General features: G+C 36.7%; 4 protein-coding genes across 5 annotated transcripts in view; 3 read left to right on the top strand and 1 right to left on the bottom strand.

The window, feature by feature from the left end:
• Positions 1-662: 662 nt before the first annotated feature.
• On the top strand, positions 663-4,447 carry LOC124631207 (macrophage mannose receptor 1-like). Its single transcript, XM_047165451.1, has 7 exons — positions 663-749; positions 1,636-1,899; positions 2,091-2,279; positions 2,835-3,095; positions 3,272-3,466; positions 3,773-4,018; positions 4,228-4,447. Exons 1-7 carry the CDS (start codon positions 692-694, stop codon positions 4,377-4,379), a joined length of 1,365 nt encoding a protein of 454 aa, XP_047021407.1. The 5' UTR covers positions 663-691; the 3' UTR covers positions 4,380-4,447.
• Positions 4,448-6,016: 1,569 nt separating this feature from the next.
• On the top strand, positions 6,017-8,535 carry LOC124631386 (C-type mannose receptor 2-like). 2 transcript variants are annotated; one of them, XM_047165754.1, is made up of 5 exons: positions 6,017-6,128; positions 6,244-6,507; positions 7,201-7,395; positions 7,725-7,976; positions 8,186-8,535. In XM_047165754.1, exons 1-5 carry the CDS (start codon positions 6,071-6,073, stop codon positions 8,404-8,406), a joined length of 990 nt encoding a protein of 329 aa, XP_047021710.1. In that variant the 5' UTR covers positions 6,017-6,070; the 3' UTR covers positions 8,407-8,535. The 2 variants fall into 2 exon arrangements, with proteins under 2 accessions (XP_047021710.1, XP_047021711.1); XM_047165755.1 differs by lacking the exon at positions 7,201-7,395.
• A 382-nt stretch (positions 8,536-8,917) lies between these two features.
• LOC124631385 (putative fatty acyl-CoA reductase CG5065) lies at positions 8,918-17,193 on the bottom strand. The gene is made up of 9 exons (XM_047165753.1): positions 16,984-17,193; positions 13,304-13,503; positions 12,976-13,098; positions 11,653-11,838; positions 11,380-11,575; positions 10,831-11,029; positions 10,367-10,606; positions 9,744-10,001; positions 8,918-9,477 (listed from the first exon to the last, which is right to left on the bottom strand). The coding sequence occupies exons 2-9, from the start codon at positions 13,493-13,495 to the stop codon at positions 9,318-9,320; spliced, it is 1,554 nt and encodes a 517-aa protein (XP_047021709.1). The 5' UTR covers positions 13,496-13,503; positions 16,984-17,193; the 3' UTR covers positions 8,918-9,317.
• Positions 17,194-20,507: 3,314 nt separating this feature from the next.
• The window catches only part of LOC124631047 (NAD(+) hydrolase sarm1), a 59,397-nt gene continuing 56,602 nt past the window's right edge, over positions 20,508-23,302 (top strand). The window contains exons 1-2 of the mRNA XM_047165160.1: positions 20,508-21,057; positions 22,257-22,474. Coding sequence (XP_047021116.1) covers positions 20,523-21,057; positions 22,257-22,474 — 753 coding nt within the window. The 5' untranslated portion in view covers positions 20,508-20,522. The remainder of the gene's footprint in view (positions 21,058-22,256; positions 22,475-23,302) is intronic.

Below are 23,302 nucleotides of genomic sequence, written 5' to 3'. Positions count from 1 at the left end.
TGTCAAGTGTGCATGTACCTAATGAGGAGGGATGATATGAGTATCATCCATGCAACAAACTGTGTGCTAAGTATGAATATAGATGGCTGGAGAGGAAGTGGAAGACCTAAGAAGAGATGGCTGGATTGCCTGAAAAATTTCATTAATAAGAAGGTAGTGAGTGTCAGTATGTCGGGTGACTGGAAAGAATGGAAGCGGAAGACATATTGCGCTGATCCCAAATAAAATTGGGAACAGGGCAGGAATAAGATGAAGCCCTGCTTATTTCAGAAAACAGGCTATAATTTGAACAAGCCAGACAGTCTTATAACAAATGTTATGACAGAGTGTCCAGGGTTATAGCTGAAGCCGATTATGCTGAAAGCCTCACCAAGTTCTAGGCAAATGATAACGTACCTATGAAATACTTTAAACTGACCAGGTAAATCAGAGTAAACATTTTGAAACACCGTATATACCTCATTTATCTAAATAGACGTATAGCGTGATTACTGTTTACGTGGTCTCAAGTTCAATTCCCAGGACCGACCGAAATTGCTTATCTTATAATATTTCAGTAACGTCAGGCGGACTTGTAATCTTTATAAATAAGTTCACTAAACTAAGAGTGATCATTACATAGTGAAGCTCGGTGGTGACAAAAGTTCCGGTAGTAACTATTTCGTAATCTGTGGTTCCGGCGCCATCAACGATGTTTCATCACACTTCGCTTGTTCTGTTTGCCCTATACTTTTTACTAGCTTTCTCCGGTAAGTCTTATCCACAGATATTATTCATTCATGTTCTTATTGAAGTTTTTTTTTACATTTATGAAAATTGATACGATTCGGAAGTTTAAAGTTCCGAACACAGAGTAATTTGAGATTTTATAACTCAGACTTAGCCAAGTCCACACTAGACTTAGCGAAGTTAGTGGACACCGGCCATCTGTCACAAGTCATCATTTCTTTCTTACTGTTCTTCTGTTTTGATTCGTTAACCTTTTAACAGGGCTGTGCTTAGCTCATCCTATACTGAAATGTACCCCTTGCCACACTGGTTATTTTTTGTATGCTTTGTGTATTTATTCAATGTATGTATGTATGTTATACGGTCGTGAAACTTGGACGCTAACTAAGCAAGATATAAGCAGACTGGAGGCTTTTGAGATGTGGTGCTGGAGGAGGATGGAGAGAATTAGCTGGACGGAAAGAGTTACTAACGAGGAAGTACTAAACAGAGTAGGAACTAAGAGGCAACTATTGCAAAATATAGAGAATAGGAGAGGAAAAATGATATTTTATCAAAAACATCGTGACGTATAAGGAAGTTCAAGAGTTGGCGCTAGATAGGTGTAAATGGAAGGAGCTGCACCGACAAGAGCTGGGCTCTTAAATTAATGATGATGTATGTATGTGTGGCAAAATAAATGGCTTAATATGAAATAAGAACACGAAAAATATACTATTCGCTTTCTGTTCAAAGTTTTATCTGTAATATTGAAATAAACATAATTTAGCCATTTGTTTTAATTATGTGAATTCTGAAACTGATACCTCAACTTAACTGATAAATCAATCCATTTACTTTAGCCTGTTGGTTGTTTTGTTAAGCTTATGAAAACAAAATACAAATTCCAGTGACTTTATATTTCAGATGGTCAGAAAGCAGTTCCTTTCTTTCGAGAAGACTACACATACGTCGAAGAAACTCAGAGTTTTTACAAGTTTCATACGACGGCTTTGCCTTGGTCGGAAGCCAAGCGCACGTGCGAGCTGGAGGGAGCCGTACTGCTGCATCCAGAGGATAATGCAGAAGCTCAAGTAGCACGCACCATTTGGGAAAAAGCTTCTTCTTCATATTGGATGTATATGGGGATAACCGACGCAATATCCGAAGGAACATTCGTAACTGTTGATGGTAAAGGCTTTTTCGTTACTTTTTTAATATAAAATGGCTATTTATCGTTAAAAGTTTTTTTTTATTTTTAAAACTCAGAATGTCAACGCAAATGCAAGTTATATGCAGATCAGGCCGACGCCAAAAAACGATGATGTTCTCAATTCAAATACTGGCTATAATGAGTTTTTACATGGTATCTATGTTTATAGGTAAGAACATTGCTAGTGTGTTCAATAAGTGGATATCAGGTGAGCCGAACGATGTCGATGGGGGAGAAGACTGCGCTGTGCTGAGCAGTGGTGGTGATGGCATGAACGATGTTTCCTGTCGCAACCACTTCAACTTCATGTGCAAGAAGAAACTGGACAAGAAGGATAGCTGCAACATACGCTATTTGGGTAAGAATTACATTTTTATTTTATACACAGGACTCGTTACAATTGACAATAATATCATAGGTTTTTATTATAGATACACTAGTTTCCGCCCTGTGGCTTCGCCCGCGTAGAGTTCTTTTATATCGCGTTTCCAGGAGAATTTTTCAAAAGTCCGGGATAAAAACTATTGAAATTTAAAAATATGAAAACTATTTATTATATATAATTATTTATTAACTATTTGATAAATACTATACTATACATGTTCTTTCTGAAGGTCAACTCTATCTCTGTACCAAGTTTTATTAAAATCAGTTCAGTGGTTTAGACGTGAAAGAGTAACAGACAGACAGGCAGGCAGACGGAGTTACTTTCGCATTTATACCTATTATTAGTAGGGATTAGGAGGGATGGAAACCTAGTCCATACCTTTTACGTACCTATACTTATTCGTTAACTATATAAAAACTGTTTTTGCGATAGAACGTTCTTTTGTTTTATATTTTACTACTTCGATAGTTTTGGAGAGATAGATACCAAATACCTACTAACCAAAACTAAACTTTTCTATTGTAGACGCCGAGAAATCAAAACACCGAGAAGACTATACTTACAGAGCGACAACACAGGGTTTTTATAAGTTCCATACGAATCCATTGACTTGGTTGGAAGCAAAGCGTATGTGTGAACTAGAGGGCGCCACTTTGTTACATCCCAAAGATGACACCGAAGCTAAAGAAGTATTAGCGTTTTGGAAACATACCGAACCCGCTATAAAATGGATATATTCAGGATTATCAGACTTGATATCGGAAGGAACATTTTTAACGGTCAATGGTAATAATTCTTACTTCTACTGTTTATTTTTAAGAAAAAATACCTACGGTATCAGTTCATATTCAATCAGATCACAGAGCGAGCTTGTAAAGTTTTAGAGAATATTTTCATTATATTAGTACCTACATGTTAAATCACTTTTGATTTTAAGTAAATGAGCTTTTTTAATGTTCTAGGTGAAAATATCGCCGATGTTTACAGTAACTGGAAAACAGGACAGCCTGATGATTTTCGAAAACGAGAAGATTGTGTTCTCTTGACAAATGACGGCCTCATGAACGATGTTGTTTGCAGCGACAAGAACCGGTTTATATGTAAAAAGGATATCGAAACAGTGGAGTGGAATCACAGCTGTGATATGTATAATTTGGGTTAGTTTTCATGCCTAATTTTTTGACTTGAAAAATGTTGTGCGTGAATTTCAAAAAACACATACATTTATGAAATCACAAACATTAAGGTACATTTTGTAGCGATGTGAAAGTGGCAACTAGCAGTTGTATCCCGTTTGGATACAATTTGATCCGATCTATATACATCTGTATTCATAGGTAACAAGATTCGTGGATTTTTTTAATAATTTAAACTAATTTTATATGCAAGGCAAGTAAAGCATTCGCCAGATAAAAGCCCGATAAAAACGAGTTTCCAAAAGTTATTCGAATTTATATTTGCAGATTACAAGCTGAATCAGAATAATGGTAAATGTTACAAGTTACACACAAAACCAATGGACTGGAATGGTGCTAATGCTGTGTGCGATGCCGAGTTAACTAGCCTGGCCGTGATCAATGATCAGCAAGATGCGGATTACCTTGCCAAGCTTGCGGAGTCCGCACGGACCATTGGGGGAAACTATGTTAGAGGAATATTCCATCTAGGCTTTAGCAATAAACACGGAGACGGCTGGACGACGGTTAAAGGTACGGACGGAATTAAGAACGGGTTCAGGCATGCAAGGGAAGGTCCTGAGAAAGAAGACAGATTTCAATTTTAAGCAAATTTTATATTTTAAATTTAAGTGAATATTATTAGGCAAATACCTCGGTATATAAAAGAATTAGATCGAACATCAATATCTGGTAGTTATTAAGTAGTCCTAACGTATAATTCAGTCTTAATTTATTTTCAGGTACACCCTTGAGTAAAAATGCCAGTTTGTGGTGGGGAGGGTCCGTGCCTGACGACAATGACTCCCAGCAGTGCGGTGCAATGTTCTACACCGGCCGACTGACTCCCGTCGACTGCAGCCACAGGAGTCTGTTCGTTTGTGAACGTAAATGAATATATTTAAGACTGACTTTTATAAGTCTATAACCAATTTTATTTAATACAAGCGTAAATGATACAAATAGTTTTTTTACTTCTACCGAACAGTTTCTCGTCCAACAATTGCAGGCACAACATAATATCCAGGATTTGGATAATAGGGTTTCGTAGAACGGCCGACATAAGCCTTAGAGCCCTGCCTCACTAGGATGCCATGGCGACGTCGCCAGCGGCGCAAGTCTGGCTACCTATGGCATCCAAAGGTCGCCAAGTCGAGTGGCCATGGCGTCTCGACAGTCGATTGTTTACGTCGTCGCTGAAGAAATCGCACGCTGACGGGCGACCACACTGGCGACTGAATGAGGGAGGTGCACTTTACTGTGTACATTATATTGGCAACCGTGGCAACATCGCCAAGCTGCCAGAGTAGCCAGTAGCCACGTAGGGAACTGTAGCTCGTGGCCACGCTTCCAATTTGGCGACGTTGCCAAACCGTCGCCAAGTGAGTTAGGTTCCATACATTTCAATACTAACTGCTTGGATACGTAGCCGGCGACGCCGCCATTGGCGTCCTAGTGAGGCAGGGCTCTTACCGATAGGAAGGAATATGTATTGTCGTGCATAAATCTATTGATGAGACGACAATCCAACATGACCAGATATCACCGGATGACCATCAACTGGCTGACTTCGGCCTGCTTTTACTGCCCGAACCAGAAATCGAACCCGAAAGCCGCGCAAGTAGTTGGGCTTTGCGGTCTCTTAACCAAAAACACAAGCAAGAAATGTTTATAGGTGTGTATAGTACCTGTTCCTTTTGGGAGTAGTTTAAAATCAGAATAGGTGTCCCTATATTATTTTTATGAGCATGTGCAAGTTTATACATTTTAACTTAAAGGTCCACTAAATTGACACAGTCTTATTTATAACAAAATCACCTATAGAAGATTGAACTTATAACCTCAAGTGATACGAGATTATATTACTTAACCAATAGTTCTAAGTTAGTCATTCATTTTATATGATGTTTTCCTGTTAGATAAAAATGTATACATCTAACTACCTAATTTACATAAGAGTGTCCCGCTATCTTAAGGAGTCCTGCGTAGTGAATTAATATCATCTCTACATGTAGGGGGAATTAATAGCATTGTGCCAAAGGGTTTTCATGCATGTCGTTCTTTGCCAGGCGCTAAGTATCATTGTCATGGCTTGTTCGCTTATATCCTCGGACCATTCTTCGGGCTACGTTATTTTTTGTGTGTACCGTTATTAGATCAGAAGAAGATGGAAGAAGAAGGGAAGAAAAGTTTTTTTCCTTAGGATACTCGTTTCCTCCTAGAGCTAGATCATTACTTCGCAGTATTTATTTAGCATGTTTCCCCATCAGTAAGGTGAGACTAACTATTTTCTCTCAATGAATTTGATAGATATGGATGTAGAATGCCTATCTTGGTTTTATGCGACAAAATCCGATAGTAGAAAAGCGCTCTTATTTCTCAACGCTATTGTAATGTTTATTTTTCGAAATACCAAAATCAAATATATGGGTCACTGGAGACACCCCGGGCAATGGGTAGTTTGCGAAAATGCGTAGAACGAAAGATTCTGACTTGCAAAAATATAGTCTGTGGAATCAGCTTTGTGCTCCCATTCATACGTACAGTGCGGTTTAAGATACTTGTGTCATTATCTACTTCGTGGACATGTTTCTGAAAACTTTATTACTCGTTCTGACAATAAACTGTTTATCGGAATATTCATGTAAGTACTGATTTCGTTTCATTGTTATTAGCATAATACTTCAATAGTCAAAGATATTAATAACTATCAAGGTTTATTAAAACAATAATTACAATTATGTTTTTTTTTTTTATAGGTGCACAAAGGAATAAAAAGTTTTTCCGAAAAGACTACAGTTATTTGGAAGATACAGAGAGTTTCTATAAGTTCCACACGTTACTTAAAACCTGGTCTGAAGCTAAGAAATTGTGCGCGTTGGAAGGCGCCAGTCTGTTTTACCCCCAAAACGATCATGAGGCCCACATTGTGATTTCCTATTGGAATGCTACACAACCGCACCATGCGATTTTATTAGGAATATCAGATTTGATTGTCAAAGGAGTATTCGAAACTATAGACGGTATGAATTTAACTTATTCTTAAAGTTGTGTTAAACTTTCTAACTAATGCTGAATTTTAATTAAACACTCTGAAAATCACGTGGATAAAACGTCAATTGAGAGTGGAATTTAAACCTGAAGGACGCTCACACATCAGTTTATGACAGACAGTTCAAAATATCTAAGAACTAGTATACAATCAGCTGAGCTGATCAAAAATTACGTTAATTTAGCATTTTTAATCTTTTTCCTTATAAGTAACGAATTATTTTAATTTACAAACAAAACATGACAACGCTATCTTGTTGTATACCTATTCACATGTATGTTTATGTATATCTAGAGGTCGCTCACTTTCTTATCTCAATATCCCAGAAATGAGTACTGAGTGAGACCCTTGATGGCAAATGAAAGCAAATATTCACTCGGACGAAGACGCAAGCAAAGTGTTGTTAATAATTGGCAAATGCACAGGCGCGCTGCAGGGCTACAACGCAAAATGTTTTGTGTGACCTTATCGTACATGTCGACATGAAACAAAAGCATAGATAAGTGAAGCATCTGGGGATGTCCCGTGACAAGTTACGTTGCACTGCTCTAGAGAGTGAGACTGACACGAGAAATCGGGTGACGGAAAGTAGGACTTCTGTCACAACGGAATTATTTTTCCTTAAATTTGTCAAACATTATATAAGTGCACCATTGTATTCCAGGGTATCCTATATCTGACGTTTACAACCGGTGGTACCGAGGAGAGCCAAATGATGCTGGCGGCGTCGAAGACTGCGTAGTGATGATGAAAGACGGCAGATTAAATGATGATGGTTGCAATAAAAAGTTCCCCTTTATGTGCAAGAAAACCCTTCAGTCTCTTGAATGGAATCAACAGTGTAATATTCCTAATTTAGGTAGGTTAACAGAAATACATAGATATATACGTTTTCGTTATTTTTATGTCAAACAAAGGCCTGTTTTAGAATTAACTGCGGAGCAATACCAATAACAGAAACCACACCGTTGAAATCGAGTAGTTTACGCTGTCTGAGATCCAGTAACTGCGAAACTTATAGGTCAATGATATAGATCGCTCTTGTAGAGCTGGTCACGGATTTTTGACGAATTCTTGTTAACCAATAAGGCCCGTCTTTCTCAAAACTTTTTAAACGTAGAAGTGACAACCACAACTTACGCCTAATTATCAAAAAATAATTAAATATGAATTATTTTTTTATTCCAGATTATGTGTTCAACCTGGAGCTTGGCAGATGCTACAAGTTCCACTCGACGCCAAAGAATTGGACGGAAGCGTACGCAGCGTGCAGTGCCGAACAATCGTACCTCGCAGTGATCAACACACAGGCTGAAGCTGATTTACTCGTGAGGATGGCCGAAGCTGCGTCACAGAGGCAAGCCAGAAGAACTGAACTTATGGGAGTGGTCCATTTAGGGTTTCATAATAGACTTGATGAAGGCTGGCAAGCTGTCGGAGGTAAGACAACCCTGTTAGTCACCTGCCAGATAGAAATAAAGTCACGTAGGCACAACAGTTAATTGGCTTATTTCAATTACGTATAGCGGATTTCAGGATTAACTCATGGGTTTTTTTGAAAGTAGATCTTGCATCATAAGTGTGGCAACTGAACTCCTGCCTGCATGAATCAAACACCAGTAATCCAATTTTGAAATGTTTAATGCCAGGGATAGCGCTTGAGGACACAGGCTACGCCGTCTGGGGGAGCAACCAGCCAGACGGGGGCTCGCGGGAACGCTGCGGCGCGATGTCTTCCAACGGTCTACTGCACGACATCAATTGCAACACGAGAGCATCCTTCATCTGCGAACACGAAGTGGACACGCTGTCTTCGCAGCTTGATGATCGGTTTAGAGAACTGGCACTTACGAATGTAGTAAAACAGTGAAAGTGCGTGACAGCTATTTAATATTACTGATAAGTTTTTTTATCTTAGACTTGAAGATCCAAAACCAATTAAATAAAAAACGTATGTTTAGATTTCAATATAAAATTGCAATAAACTCTTTAAATAGAAGTAGGTATTAAGAGTTCACATCGCACAAGTAATTTGTCCCGAAGTTTTCAAATATTTAAAAATATACTAAACTATATAAAAACAGGTTTACTAACGGTCAAGATCTATTGGCCCCCTGCCCAGTGGAGACAACAATACTCAAAAGTCAAATTGATCCCCCAGGATCGTTTTACATACTTATATTTCCAAGGACAAAAAAGGGAGTGCGTTTCGGTCATTATTTCAGACATATTACAATGAACATGAAAAGCCTAAAAGGAGGCTTTACATTCATTTTTCGGAAAAGTAGCTTAAAAATGTGAATGTTTCCATATTCGGATCTAGAACGGAGGCACTTACCTAGGTCGTAGGTCATGGAATTTCTATCAACAAAAGAAATGTATAAATATAAAAAAATATATTAATACGTATATTTGGTACGAGTATAATCAATAATATAAAATAATAATGTATATTCATAATAAAATAATATAATAAAAAATACAGCTATGATTTTTTCGTCGACAAACGCATTTGAGTATATATAAACAGCATAAACAGTACATACCGTCGTTTTGCATTTCACTGTGCCTGTATGTATAGTTTCTAATTGATGGATACAATTTTGGACACATACATAAAAACTAGTACTCTAAAAAAAGAGTAACAACTAGCACCTAACAACTAAACATATAAAAAAAAAAACTGCAATAAAAAAATACTAGCAGATACTACAAACCAACCTCTTCCAAAATAATTACAGTTACCTATATGTACTTAATTATATATCCAGTACAAATAATCTAAGCGTCTCTAAATACTGCCTTGCCGACGAGTGGTAGGTACCTTACTGCCGGCCCGCCGTAGGACAGCAGCTCCCGGGCCGGTTCGAAGTACGACACGATCCAGTATAGAAGTACCAGGTAGAACACCAGGGATACCAGGCGATCTAGTATGTACAGACTGGAAATAAGCATAAAAGTATCAGTTAGCAGTATTCGAAAAAGGTCTGCATCAGAACGACTGACACTCGCCATACATTCCTGCAACTTTATATTTTTCTCATTAGATTAAGAAAAATGAACTTAATTTGTTTAAATTGCCCTATTAAACTGTAGGTACCTGCCTTCAAGCATAGCGGTGTTGATTTACCCGACCTATTACCTACATTAGCTTTTGCATTTGTGCAAAGAGAACTAAGAACAAACTTATTCAGAGAGTGTACTTACATGTGATTCTGTAGTCTAGCTTTGGGCAAATTCTCCAGTTTCTCCTTCAGACAGTAAAGTTTGCCGCCAATCATACAGCTTTCTATATAAGGTTCATCCTCTATGATTGTCAGGTCCATAGGATAGGTTTCTTTATCGACCGGGTTCAGCAGCCCCACCAAAGACTTGAAGTTGTTTGTGTCGAACCACCATTCTCGGGTCGTGAAATATTGCAGGACCTCTAAGCCGATAGTGATTCTATTCTGAATTCGCACCATGCTGGAAAAGAATTTCAGAAATTATGAATATGGCTTAAATTTTTATTTTACTACGCTGGCTACGAAGAATCAATAATTCGCCAATAAAACTAAAATCTAGATAAGATTATCAACTAACAGGCAATGACAACTAATTAGATTCACTACATATTATAACTGGCATGGCAAACAAATAAATATCAGTGACCTTTAAACACCTATGAGGTAAGTCGTTATTACGTATTATATTGTATCTACATACACAACATATGTCCTGATATATGCCAGGATTCAATGATGTCAACATTTACAATTTAGATAGATCTACAATATTTATTGTAGATTTTTCTCCCTATATAAGGAACGACAAAAATATAAAGGACTTACAATCGTCTCTGCCTAAAGATGAAGAGCAGGAAATCGATAAAGTACGCCGGAACGATGTGGTAGAAGAAGACGCAGAGGTCGTGAATGAACTTGTTGTGGCGGATGTTGCCGTCGGGGTACCACAGCGGCCCTTCGAAGGGGAACTTGCGGACTGTGGCCTTGCCGATGTCCAGGACTTGCTTCCACGTCGTGTTGCGGTCGTCACCTGTTGTAAGATTGTAAACTGGGATCTCAGGTTGCCTGTAATCGAAAGTGGTTTTCCTTTATCCAGTTGCCAGAGTTATGTCTATCATATTGTATTTTTTATGGGAGTTAATGAAAACTTCACTGCTGATAAAATAAAATATTTTATATTGAAAACCGTTAAGTTAGTGGTGGACAAAAATATCTTGGTGAATTTAGTACCGCGTAATTTGCAGTTTGAACTTGAAATGTAATCAATAAAGTCTGTAATGTGACCGTACCTCTGAGTATCCTTGCCAGTTTTATAAGCAATGACAACGATGCTGTTGATGGCGATATCAACTGGTATCACCTCTGCATGGTAATGCCCATAGCAGTGCATGGATCGTATGACGCCCTTGCCCGCGCCCACCATGAGCCCTATGGGGCCATTCAGGTTGTCCACCCAGCCTGGAGTCGGCTCCTTGTATGATGGAGTCACTGAAGCATACATTTATTGATGAATTTCAAACGGATTTAACTCAACTTTGAAACTTAACGATTGACACATAAATACATTTTTTTGCTGTTCGAGAGTATTGCCACGTCTTACCTATATTGAAATGAAATCAGGTGAGACAAAGGCCAAAGAGTGCAGTAAAGACATATCATGTGGTAATAATCAGTTAAGAACTTTCACATTTATCGACATTTTGCAAAAAATGGTAAACCATGACTATTTCTGTAAAAATGACTCCTAAAATGCATGAAGACGACCGACACTACTGTTTCTGGAAATATATGATACGGTTAATGTTTCTGAGAAAATAATGTAATTTGGCGACCCTCACCTATGCTAGGTCGGACAACAACAGCAGGTAGTTCTGGGTAGCTCTCCCTGACCAGCGCTTCGGCCAGGCGTTTGGAGTACGTGTAGGAGTTGGGGTGTTTCTGATAGATGGAAGGTGCTAGAAGGTTCAACTGCTCTTCTGTTAGCCAGCTGGCCGCGCGGAGCACTTCGTGAGGATCTGCTGGGGGATCGAACACCTGGAAAATGAAGATATCAACGTGTTGTTTTAGTTGCGACCAGGTGTTCAATATGTAAAATAGATCAGGGGATTTACCTTTTCAGCCATTCTTTCATAGTCAGGGTAACAGAAGGCGGTAGACAGATGTAGGAAAGCGACGAGCTTCTTCATCTGCTTTGCCATGGTTAGAACCCTCAGGGTTCCCTTGGTATTCATCTCCAGACCCTCCTTCAGGGGCGCCTCGAGCCGCAAGCTTGCCGCGAAGTGAAATACTATCGATACCTGAGAGAGTAATAAATGGTTTTGTTTAGGTACTTCTTTCTTCGTTCCTCCTATATGATCATGTTCCTTCACCAACAGATGATTTATATTAATTTAGGTAAACAGGTCTACGTGTGTTTTAATTATAACGCTTTTTCTTTTAGCGATATCTCATGCATAAATATAGGTATGAGACCGGTTTTAACTTTTGATACAAAATTTTAAGATTGCGGTCAGTTTTGGCTACCAATGAATGAAAAGTGATGATATAATTTAATGTCGCAAGGTAGTGTGTGAGATTATTATAAAGTTGCATGTCACCAGAAAATAAAATGCGCAAAAACAAAAACCTGAGCCAGTTATGTAATTTTCTGTAACTGTTAACCTGCTCGCGTGCAATTTGCACTGGATAAATTGCTGTCTCAGACGTAGATAGCAGTAATAATTTTGTTGATTTCTTGAAAGCATAGTATGAGCCAGTGACTTCGGCCTTTTGTTAATAGAACAGAATTCCCTAAGAAACCCTCAAAATCAGGACACATTTCAAATCACAAGTTTCTTTATTGGAATAGCACATACGCAGAAAATTAAAATGCACTAGAATAAGCAGACCTTATGGTCTGCTTCTTACAGTCTTTTGGTTTTAGATACAAAAATTACGCGTACCTACTTTATGACAATGGTGTTTATTATAACAATGTGGTTCCCATACAGACACACTGTACTTAGACAGTAAATATATCGTCGTAATTCCCTGGAGAAGTTTCTCAAAAAAAGTGATTTAGACTCGAGCTTACGCTTTTCTCTACTTACATTACAAACCACTTTCACTGTTTGCACATATCTGGTTTTACGTGCATCTGTTGTGTATATGGAATATGTTTTAGTGCACTCAGTAATGTAAGTTAACTGTTTGGCAAGATATGTATGCTTTAGAAGCTTCACCGTCAACTAAATTTAAGACCTCAAATTTTTTTAAATTTTTAAGCGAATTTTTCCCCGGGCAAGACACCTACTTGAAAGATACACGGTATTTGTAATTCTATTTTAAAATGTAAACTTTTAGACTAAACTTTTAAAACACAACATCAGAACCTCTATTTATACAAGTTACCTAAATGAAGAATTCAAGATCGTAAGATATTTTTTTCCAATTACCTCGTTATAGATGTCATTCAAGCGATCAGCACTGATACCAAGCTCATCATACATGATGTCGCCGGTCACAGGAATCAGCTTCTTCATGACGTGTGGCTTCTCCTCTCTTATTCTTTGGAACAACTGTAATTAAAAAAAAATTGTTGCAAAATCTGTGTACCTTAAAAGAAATCGAGATAGTGCTTCCATATTTCAATAAAGATTAAATTACTCAAATGTATTAACAAGGCGGAAAAATGTTAATCGATAGTCTATAACTTGATTTAAGTAGGAAAGGAAGTACTTCATTATTATTATTAACCACTGTTTGCCATGTTGCAACACTTACTGGTAGTTTCCACATTTCTTCGATGCGTGTCTCCGGTGACTTGCCGCGCTTGGACCGCACGAGTGCGTACACGCAGCCCAAGTCCGGTACACTATACAGCAGCTTCTCTATCAAGACCTTGCCCATTAACCCTAGGGCTCCGGTCACGAGGACGCTACGGCCTTTGTACCACTCGTTCACCTCCGAAGTCATTATGACGGCTGAATGACAAAAATATGGATAATTATTTTTAAAACCGCTTTGTGAAACATCAGGTACATACTTAGTTACATAGAACAAGACGTGTATCTTTAGAAGTAACAGCAACAAAGTCCACAGACGCTCAATTTGCCAGTTTGTTAAACTTAGGCTTTCTAAGATGATTCACGATTCAGTTCTAGTTAAATGGACATGATAGTTCGACGCCTGATCGATGTTCTTTTATATATGTTTTATGTTTAGGTATATATATTTTGTATATAATATTTTATTTTTTGATTTGTATAGAGATAAGTAGTTCAAGTTTGTATATACATGATAGTTATGAACTTTGAACCTAAACCTGGTTGAGAAAGTAAGGAAACGATCTATGAATACCTGTCCTTACCTAATGATGATGGTGTTACATGAGTTACATCAGGAAGATATCATTCCGAGTATGATATTAAGGGTAAGTAGTCCTATCATTTTGCAACGATAGATACTACCCAGGTAAGTATGACGAATTACGTAAAGTGTAGTAACGGAGAGACTGAGAGCTATGGTAACTGGTAAGGTATTCTCGTTAACCTCAGACTTTAGGGTTATTAAAGAAACCATTAAACACTAAACAAAAAGGCTTTCTAACTTAGCCACCAACCGCATACACGGCTAGTGATTTATTCATTCTTAAGAAATAACGCCTTTTGAAAAGACACTTTCAATGTTGCTTGTTCTTGGGAAATAAAAAATATATCCTAAAAATAATCCAAAAATATAAATTTATGCTAACTTCAAAGTTACGTACATTTCTTTAGACACGGAAAATAAGTATCTACGCTTCGCATTTAATACTTAATACTCTTACACCATTGTTCAAGTTAACCTTGGCCAACTAGAACATAAGTGAACATACACAAAAAGCTATAAATTAATGCAAAGTTATACATGACACTCGATTCCCACAGATTTACATAACTGACTTTTAACGCGACATTTCGTAAAGGGCTTGCAGACGAGATGGTTTCTAAACACCGCAGATCATGCTCAGATGTAGAATATTGTGTAATAAAATGTTAAATACTTTTTATTGTGGGCTACAGGTTAGTTGACATCGTAATGGCTTCGTTGTCAACCCACTTCTATTTACTAGAGCTTGCGTAAAACTGTGTTGAGTCATGCAGAAGTCGCATGCTGTGGTTAGATGCGTAAATTACGCGTGAATTATTAGTTCGACTTGACTAATGAGAGCATTTGGAAACTGTCGGACCAACTTCTTTAGAAACTGTGACTTATGCTGTTTTGTCGTATGATTGTTGTGCAATATTTCTTGCTAACTTATCGAGTGGAAGTTGAGGGCATTGACTTTTATTGGGTCTTTATTCTGTTAGTAATACCTATTTGATCGTATTCAAGTGCTCTTATTCAGACATCCGTGCAACAACTGCTACAAGCAAACCCTTTTCAATATCACAACTACGAAAATAAATCTATTGATTGCCCTTTCATGGTAAAATGCTATGACAGTTGCGGTTAAAATTATGAGAAAATGTTGAGAGTACCGTGCCTAAATTTGACCTTATTTTTCAATTAAGTTCGTGTCACACAATTGAGATACGCTTGAAACAGATGCATTGTTCACAAAACTTCATGATTTGCACTTCTAAAAAGCTTAACAATTATAATACATATTTATTGAAAAGGTTATTGTAATTGCATAGAGCAAGACAACTCAGTTGCAAGCCGTAAAGTTTATAGCCTGTTCATGTGTGTACTATGCATAAGATGAATGAGAAACTGTATAATAATGTGCTTGCAAACTTTCATTCTGTTGCTGAGTAGACAAACATTATTTATTATGTTGATAATTATTTTGTTCATACATATTGATCAGGAAGCACAATTTTAACCATGCGCTGTATTCATTAATTAAAAAATAATGTTTGTAATTACCTGATTATACCTAGATACTGAATTGAAGAAATATTTTTCAAATAATTTTCATGGTATAATTAGATATTCAGATGAAGCTGAAGCCCCAATACCTTTTTAATTTAACAAGTCCTAATAAGTGGGTAAGTACTTATGCTTGTATTACATTATACAATGTACGTTCAGTTAAAAAATGCAACAACTGCACTGTTGTATAAGATGAATAATTTAGGTAACACAAAACCGAATTTTAACAGACTGCGAGTTGGTCACTTGGTTTATTTTTAGTGTAAGGAAGTACATACAATAATATTAAAAAATAATGAAGTATTATTTACCAGCCAGAAGTGCATAAAATAGGTAGTTTATCTACATGTTGTTACATAACATATAAGTAGATAATGAGTGGGAAATCCAAGTTTCTCATACATGAATTTAGCACATACATAGGTTTTTTATAATAAAATATTATTAATAAATATACATAATTAAATTTAATTTAATATTATTAATTTTTGGTAATATTTATATTATTTTTAATTTGAATTGGTATGCAAATGAGCTTAAATATTTTGCAATGCTAAGTTTTGCTGCTGTTTCCCACAGTCCCTCCTCTCGGACTTCCTCGTTAAAAAATAGCCTATAATTTACGTAGTAACTATTATATAATCTGTGCTATAATAATAAAATTGTATTAAATTATTCACGTAACTGAGATCTATCTTAAGACCATGGGTGTACCAAATCTCATTCAAATTGCTTCGTAGTTACTTTCGTATTTGTAGATAATATTAAGCAGTAAGGATAATTCTTAATCCTTCTTCAAAGTCTTTTGAACAATGTTTTATTCTGATTTTTATTAAGCCTAAATATGATCCGATACAATTTGATCCCGTAGGATGCTAGAATGTGGCAAATTACGATATTCCTTTCCTACGGTTTATAATCAGGGGAAAACTTAAAAATATCGATAGAATCACAAGGATTTAGGAAATTGCGAGAATGTTTTGAAAACGGCAATAATATTATTGGACAGTTGAAATCAATTCAATTTTACTTCGCTACAATGAGTAGGTTGTATCTAGAAGGTACCCTCTGGTACATTCGGTCAGACTACATTTTCTAATGCATAGTCTACCAAGGTTTTGTTTGTTTGCACAAGATAAAATCGTTACCAAAACGTATTTGCATCCTGAAAGGATGTTTAAAGTTAAACACGCGAAGAATTAAGTTCCTTTTCCTTTCATTTCATTACCCTAATTTGACCTCTTTCCTTAATACCGATTTACGATAAAGTTAATTTCGATCATTTTTTAAATAGGATTTTCGTACCTGCCAAATTAGACAGATTATGATTTTATCAGGAATATATCGTAGTTAACAATCTGATCTTCTGCAAATCACGAAGACAAAATTCTACAAAATATATTTATTAAGAACTATGTAAGTACTAAAGTAGTTTAGTTAGAACTAGGTACTCTAAAATGTATGACAATCACAAACTGAGAGAAGACAGTAGGTATAGTAAGTAAGGTATAGTAAACTTAATTGCATCCACGACTTATACTTACAAAAACACCAGGATCCAACAACAAAAAATTATATCACACCACAATTTAAAAGCACTCAGACTGACTAACAGCAGATAGGTAGAGTAAACGGCAAAAGAAACGCAACGGAAAGTGAAAATTTGTTCAGAACGCGTGAACACCGATTATATGTTGTGATCCAACAGTGCGAGACGCGGCGTGGCGTGCGCGGGCGCGTGCTAACTGAAGTTGTATAACACCAGCAACCTGCGCTCCGAGGAATGCCGCAAGGGAGGAGGCTATATTTGTCGATGGAGATATAAAAATATTTCTCAACCGCATAAGTACGTACTACTTGGGTAAATAAAGTGGCATAAATCGGTGTCACTTGGAACTTGCGGATTCTGTAATTTCGAGAAATTCTGCATAAGTAAATATGGACGAGAGATTGCGCGACACGATACCAGAACCGGTCCTCAGGACTTGTGGCAAAATGAAGTTAAGAGAGCCATGGGTGGCTGCATCCCTAACCTTCATCTTTTTGCCATCATAACATACCTAAACGTCAAAAATATTAAAACATGCTATTTGCTGCCGGGATTCATAGGTAGGGTCTAAACCCCTTTTTTAACACAAAAATATCTTCATCAAATTCTTGATCTTAAGACACCATGATTGTTTATTGTGTATTGTTTATATATGTTAATTACAAAAAACCGTTGCAATTTGTCTTATGAACTTTCAATCGATTGAGACCTTATTATCAAAGCCGTGACCAAAAGATGCCTAATAACTTACATCAAAAGAAAATGAAAGTTAGTACCTACTTATTGAAACAAATGCGAATTTATGAATTACAAATTACGATCATCACACGCTACAAAATTTACAGTCTATATTCATCGACTTAGAAAATATTTAAATTATTGATTCGACACGATGTTCAGATAGCTGCATTATTTTAGCAAACAATTGAATTCTATCGACAAGTGCAGCATCATCCCTCGAACGAATAAAACTAGTTGTAACTCCTTTCTCTTCTTGCTTCGGTATCAGGGCGCTACTATGTCCTTTTATTTACTTTTTCAGCATATCTATCAATATAAACTAAATAAAGGGCGTTAGGGCTATTTACGAAAATATAAATATTAGTTAGAACCTTTTATTGTCTCGTTAGTATATTGGGAAATAGTCTGACATGTGCATTGGATTCTTTCATTTTTTTATTTGATTGAGGACTCTACCTTCTTGGGTTCTTCTATTGGGTACCTCCTACCTATGTTTGTAGCAAACAAACGATTATAGTGGTGTTATAAAAAAGTTAAACCTATGGTTTTCTCGTGTTCGAAGAAAATGCCTATGATTTTCTTAAACGCTTCTCAAACGTCTATTAAATTTTTATTTAACAACACCTTTACTGTTACAAATGGCAGGTAAACTGAACAGTGAGATCGGCAAAATGGAATATTTTTTTAGATGTTATACTTGTACACACACATCAGATTTACGTAGTTTATGTTTATAAGTGATGTAAATGCAATTTTAGCAGTACAATTCGCAATTATATGTTATGATGTGATATATTATTTCCATCTAGCGAAATGCGCTTGAACCACTGTATGAGAAACTTTGCCTGAACACGTTTTCGTTTATAATGATTCGTCTAGATGGCGCTGTAAATAAACTTATACAGTCCGTATAAATAGGTATAAATATCGCCTCAAGAGTTCGCGGGCAAAGTCCAAAATGGCCGCTAGGGCGGGTTAACTCATATAAAAAGTCTTATCGTGATCATTAAGGGCCGATGTCATCAATCAAAAACAATGTTCTTTGTCCAAACTGAACCCAGTTAATATCAGGTTTCGCAACGAATATGACATGTCATAAGAGAATAAAATCTTAATTTTATAATCTTTGAAAACTTGGCTTTGCCTTGTAACCATTATTTCCTATAAAGTCTGGTTGCTCTCATTTGCCATTATGTTCCTCCTTAGGAAATCAATTTAATACATGGTAGGAATTTCCTATGTTTTACCATAGGTAGACTTACTAGTCTATGATTACACCATTTCTACCAAGCGAACACTTGTAAATATTTGCTAAGATTTTATATGGATTCTTTTCATAGAGCTAATTGGCGGGCATTTCAATATTCTGAGTAAAAGTATTAATTCGTTTTTTGAGACTACTGAAATACAGGCTAACAGCATCGACTCCCCACCCTGTAAGTTACATATTTTTTCTCACGAATCATTCCATCTGTTGATGTGCACCACACGCAAAACAGTTCAGTAGTTTTGCGGATTATTTTAATGAAAGATTTTTATGTACTGATTAAAAATTCCTATAAAATCACATCACTAGATTTTTCAGATGGCTTTTTCTCTGTGGATGGCATTTTGTAATCTTTATGTTTTGAGTGTCATTTAAAATTAAAGAAAATTACGTCAAAGAAATTGGCAGTGGCAATATGTAATTAGTCATAGTATACGTTTGCGTATGCGCCCAATACGGATCACCTACATACCATAATTCGTTGCGTTTTTAAGTACAGTCGCGAAGTTTATAAGTGTAACTGTGTCACGTAACAACATGGGTCAACACAGCGGCATTATGTCCCAGAATATTTTAAACATAATGTATTTTTGTGGAAAAGTAAATTGCAGCAATTTACTTTGTCCAAAATCTCTACCAAAAGTTCTCGATTTTAGCAAATTGTGATTCAGATCCTATTTATGAGTGTTACCTACGCATAATATCTACTTCACGTCGATGTTGGCTCTCTGGCTTATTAGACTTAAGCAAATATGTACTTAAATGTTACGTGTGCTAGAACAGAGTATGTGGTCCGATATGCTTTAATATCAATGGAGCTTGGCCTAAAAAGAGAAAGTTGTCCGCCCACGATGCGCGTACGCAAGGTTCTTCGTAAACTTACTTCTTCGAATACATCAAGCTTAGTAGTATTCTGTTTACTTCTCGTCATGCACTTGAATATTATTTACGGTAAACAGAAATAAACTGTATTTATCTAGTAATCAGTCTCCTCTATGTCATTGGAGTTGACAAGTGCGTGTAAATTAGAAAAACCAGTGCTCATGAAAATAAACTGTTAGATTTGTGGCTTTTAAGCGTTGATTTTTTTAAGTGAAAAAATGTCTGTGGTAAATTGGTACCGTGGAACTGTGATAAGGATCCGTGAATTAACAATATTTTGCATTTGAATCAACCTTAGCGAGAACCAAGTCATGGAGCGTGTACCAGGGATTAAATTATGAATCTTATCGAAGATCAGTGTGGGTGGACCAGTGTTACGCTAATTTCATTAGGTTGTTGAATTGTTGCTTGCGTACAGTCCTGTAAGTCGGTCGTGCTCACCGTTCCTTACCATATGATATATCATCTGGTTGCACTCGGCCTTGTTACATGATACAGTAATTTGATCAGTTGGTATTTGGTATCCATAGATCACTAAGTAAAACTACATGGTGAAGTCGCGATATTCCGTATGTCAGTTGGTCCCGAGATCCATTCAGTTCCACACGTAAGGAATTGATTAAACGTAGAAGTAATATCTCGCAATGCGGCGTAAAGATCCACCGCAGGCACAAAGTACAGGCCGAGGCAAGAGCTTGATATCAACGAGAACTATGCAGCAACAGCAGCGGAAGACGCAAAGCTCAAGAAGTCTACTGCCAAGAAGTTATTCCTCACCAGCGCCGCAACACGACCCAGATGTGGGAATGTCCCAGTCCATACAAAGAGGTTATGTGATCCGAAGCTACTCAACACCAGATCCAAAGCAAATGGACTATAGAAGAAATTCAGATTCTTTTTACAGACCAAAAACTCATGGATCAAGAGGTGAGCTGGATTCTGATCTTGAAAACTTTGAGCAGTTCGAAGAATGCTTCATAGATATAGATGCTGATCAGGAGGAAGGTGTGATAACTCAGTACAGGAGCCCTGAGAGAGATGAGCCTAGGAAGGTGATGACGTCGTTGTTACCCGGTAGCGGGCTTCAGCGCGTGTCTTTAAGACCCATCCACTCTGCTACGCAGACACTCCAAAATGCTCGAGAAGTCATGAAAAAAATGCAAAAAGATGATTCTAAAGGTAGGTTCATTTTCATAAAATTAAGCATTTTATCTTGATATATTGAAAACTTGTTATTATACGGTGTTAATTAGCAAAATTAAATGCCATATTTAAAATCTTTTGCAAAAATAATGACTAAACTGCAATATAAATCTATGAAACGCAGATTCATTGTCAATATCACTCGACTAAAGTTACGTCTGCACTATCAGTCGGACGATAGCATTAAATGCTCCGCTCTTTAAGTAATATTGGTACCTATATTGGTTATGTAAGTTAGGCCATAGTTGCATCAAAACTGGTCGGCAGAGACGTCGTGTCTTAAATCACCTTTAAGTGAAGCTTAACGTAACATACATAAGAATATTTTTAACCGCCTTTGTGTATTCATACCAAGGCTATTAATGATTGCGTCACATGTTTACTATGTCAAGACAGATTAGAACTATGAACAACCAAACGTTAGTAGCACAAGTTAGTTTAGAAGCGCTTTTTAAATATAAATCAGCCGCGACTTACTAAACTAAAAATAATATTTTTTATTTGATTTGGGAAATAATCTTGAGAGCTTTGGATCAGTAAATTGCTATTTAGTGTTATTTACGGCCGTAAAGATCAAGTTAATGATATGATAATGTTGGTAGCTCAAGTATTGAATGTCACCTCAATATAAACGTTTCAAATGTGTGTTCGTAATACATAGGCAGATACCTACTCGTATATTATTAAATTAGCAAGATGAAGAAGAAGTGTAGGTACCACTTTCAGCAGCAATAAATTTACAATTCGTGTTTATAATTAAGGGCACAATATTAAGACCTACTGACTGAAAACTCACACGAATAAAGCAAGTACGTTAACTGAAAGAATGTTTAACTAATCAATACGTGCCCACAAATTCGTGGTGTCCTAGTGATTAAGAAGATATAACTCTGGTAATACTAAGTAATTAATATAAGTTAACTTATTAATAGAATCTGGGACTTTTTAAAAAGGAGGAGGTCCTCTATTCCAATACATTTTCAAATTATGGGGATGTAATTTTTAAGCTTATCTTCTGACTTAGACAATTCAGTAATTTAAGACTTAAATTACCGATTCACCTTCTTTATTCGAGAAGTTCCTCAACAAAACAGTAAGGAGGCCTATGGTGAAACCGATAGCCTATAAGGATCGATGACAATTAAAATAACAAGATCTACTATTGTTCGTTGCAGTACCATCACGACTCAACTTCAGGCCTCTGGTAATGAAGATGCCTGCTCGTCACATGTTGCACTCGGAGCGTGATCCTCCGTCGCCAGGAGTTGAGGAGTTGCAGTCGTCTCCGCAGCTGGAGCTGGAAGCCGCTGAGCTGGATAGGGAACTGGATAATGCTGAACGTCACTTGGATAAGGGAGTGGCTATAGCAACTGAGGAGAGTGATGCAGATACGGTAAGTTTCTACCAATTTTGTAACTGTGGCAAAGTTCACGTTGAACTTGAAAACTTCTTTAAAAAATTGAACTTTTTAAATATACTTACCTAGACTTTCATTTAGGTACAAGGTTTGAAGGTTATGTATTATTATTTATCATAGCGCAAGCAAAACGTGCGATTTGAAGCAACGGAAGATGTTTATGTTACAATTTCACGAATGATAAATAATGTTTCCGTCGGACAACCATACATTTTCATGCACCAATGTATTTATCATATAGTAAAACTCAGTTTCGACGAATTTTGTGATACTTAAGCCATATATTTTCTCTATGAGAACCTGGCATACGCGTTTGTTCTGTTTGCTTTTGTTTTGAAGCGGAGAATATTTATTCTCCGCTTCTAAGCAAACCGCTACGTTCCAGTCCATTACTGCCGTTAAGAGAATGACGACCATTGCCTTCAAGGTTCAAACGCTACACAGAAATACTGAACTCTATTATTACCTCATTTTGTTGCTTTGTGTAAATTTTATGTAGGTACATGGGTCCGGCGTATATTTTCAGTTCCGATTAACAAAATGAAACTTTTATTAATACTTACTTACCGAAAAAGTTATCATAAAATTGTTTCAAATATTTAATCCCACCAAAAACATTAAATGTAAAAAAAGCCAATCCTCTACGCAATTCCTCCACCGTAAAAAGTTTTGAGATCGCATAGAAGCCAAGTCCTGTTCTACTTTATTTGTAATAATAAATCAATATTTTGAAAAATGTTCTTGAAAAACCGCAAATATAAATTTGTTTCCTATTTTTTTATTAAGTTTTAAGGTTTTTATAAT

This window comes from Helicoverpa zea, chromosome 6, assembly GCF_022581195.2.
Source record: "Helicoverpa zea isolate HzStark_Cry1AcR chromosome 6, ilHelZeax1.1, whole genome shotgun sequence".
Classification (NCBI taxonomy): Eukaryota; Metazoa; Arthropoda; class Insecta; order Lepidoptera; family Noctuidae; genus Helicoverpa; species Helicoverpa zea.
Note: the sequence above shows the minus strand (reverse complement) of the source record. Positions and strands in the feature narration are given on the sequence as shown.

What these genes read in the sequence shown, in the direction of transcription:
- LOC124631385 (XM_047165753.1), bottom strand. Translation starts at nt 13,495, where the DNA reads ATGACTTCGGAGGTGAACGAGTGGTACAAAGGCCGTAGCGTCCTCGTG. An exon ending in ACTGGCAAGGATACTCAGAG is followed by an intron (nt 10,607 to 10,830) that starts GTACGGTCACAT and finishes TTTCGATTACAG; the next exon opens with GCAACCTGAGATCCCAGTTT. An exon ending in ATCTTTAGGCAGAGACGATT is followed by an intron (nt 10,002 to 10,366) that starts GTAAGTCCTTTA and finishes ATTCTTTTCCAG; the next exon opens with CATGGTGCGAATTCAGAATA.
- LOC124631386 (XM_047165754.1), top strand. Translation starts at nt 6,071, where the DNA reads ATGTTTCTGAAAACTTTATTACTCGTTCTGACAATAAACTGTTTATCG. An exon ending in CTGTTTATCGGAATATTCAT is followed by an intron (nt 6,129 to 6,243) that starts GTAAGTACTGAT and finishes TTTTTTTTATAG; the next exon opens with GTGCACAAAGGAATAAAAAG. An exon ending in GTGTAATATTCCTAATTTAG is followed by an intron (nt 7,396 to 7,724) that starts GTAGGTTAACAG and finishes TTTTTATTCCAG; the next exon opens with ATTATGTGTTCAACCTGGAG.
- LOC124631207 (XM_047165451.1), top strand. Translation starts at nt 692, where the DNA reads ATGTTTCATCACACTTCGCTTGTTCTGTTTGCCCTATACTTTTTACTA. An exon ending in CTTTTTACTAGCTTTCTCCG is followed by an intron (nt 750 to 1,635) that starts GTAAGTCTTATC and finishes TTTATATTTCAG; the next exon opens with ATGGTCAGAAAGCAGTTCCT. An exon ending in AACATTCGTAACTGTTGATG is followed by an intron (nt 1,900 to 2,090) that starts GTAAAGGCTTTT and finishes CTATGTTTATAG; the next exon opens with GTAAGAACATTGCTAGTGTG.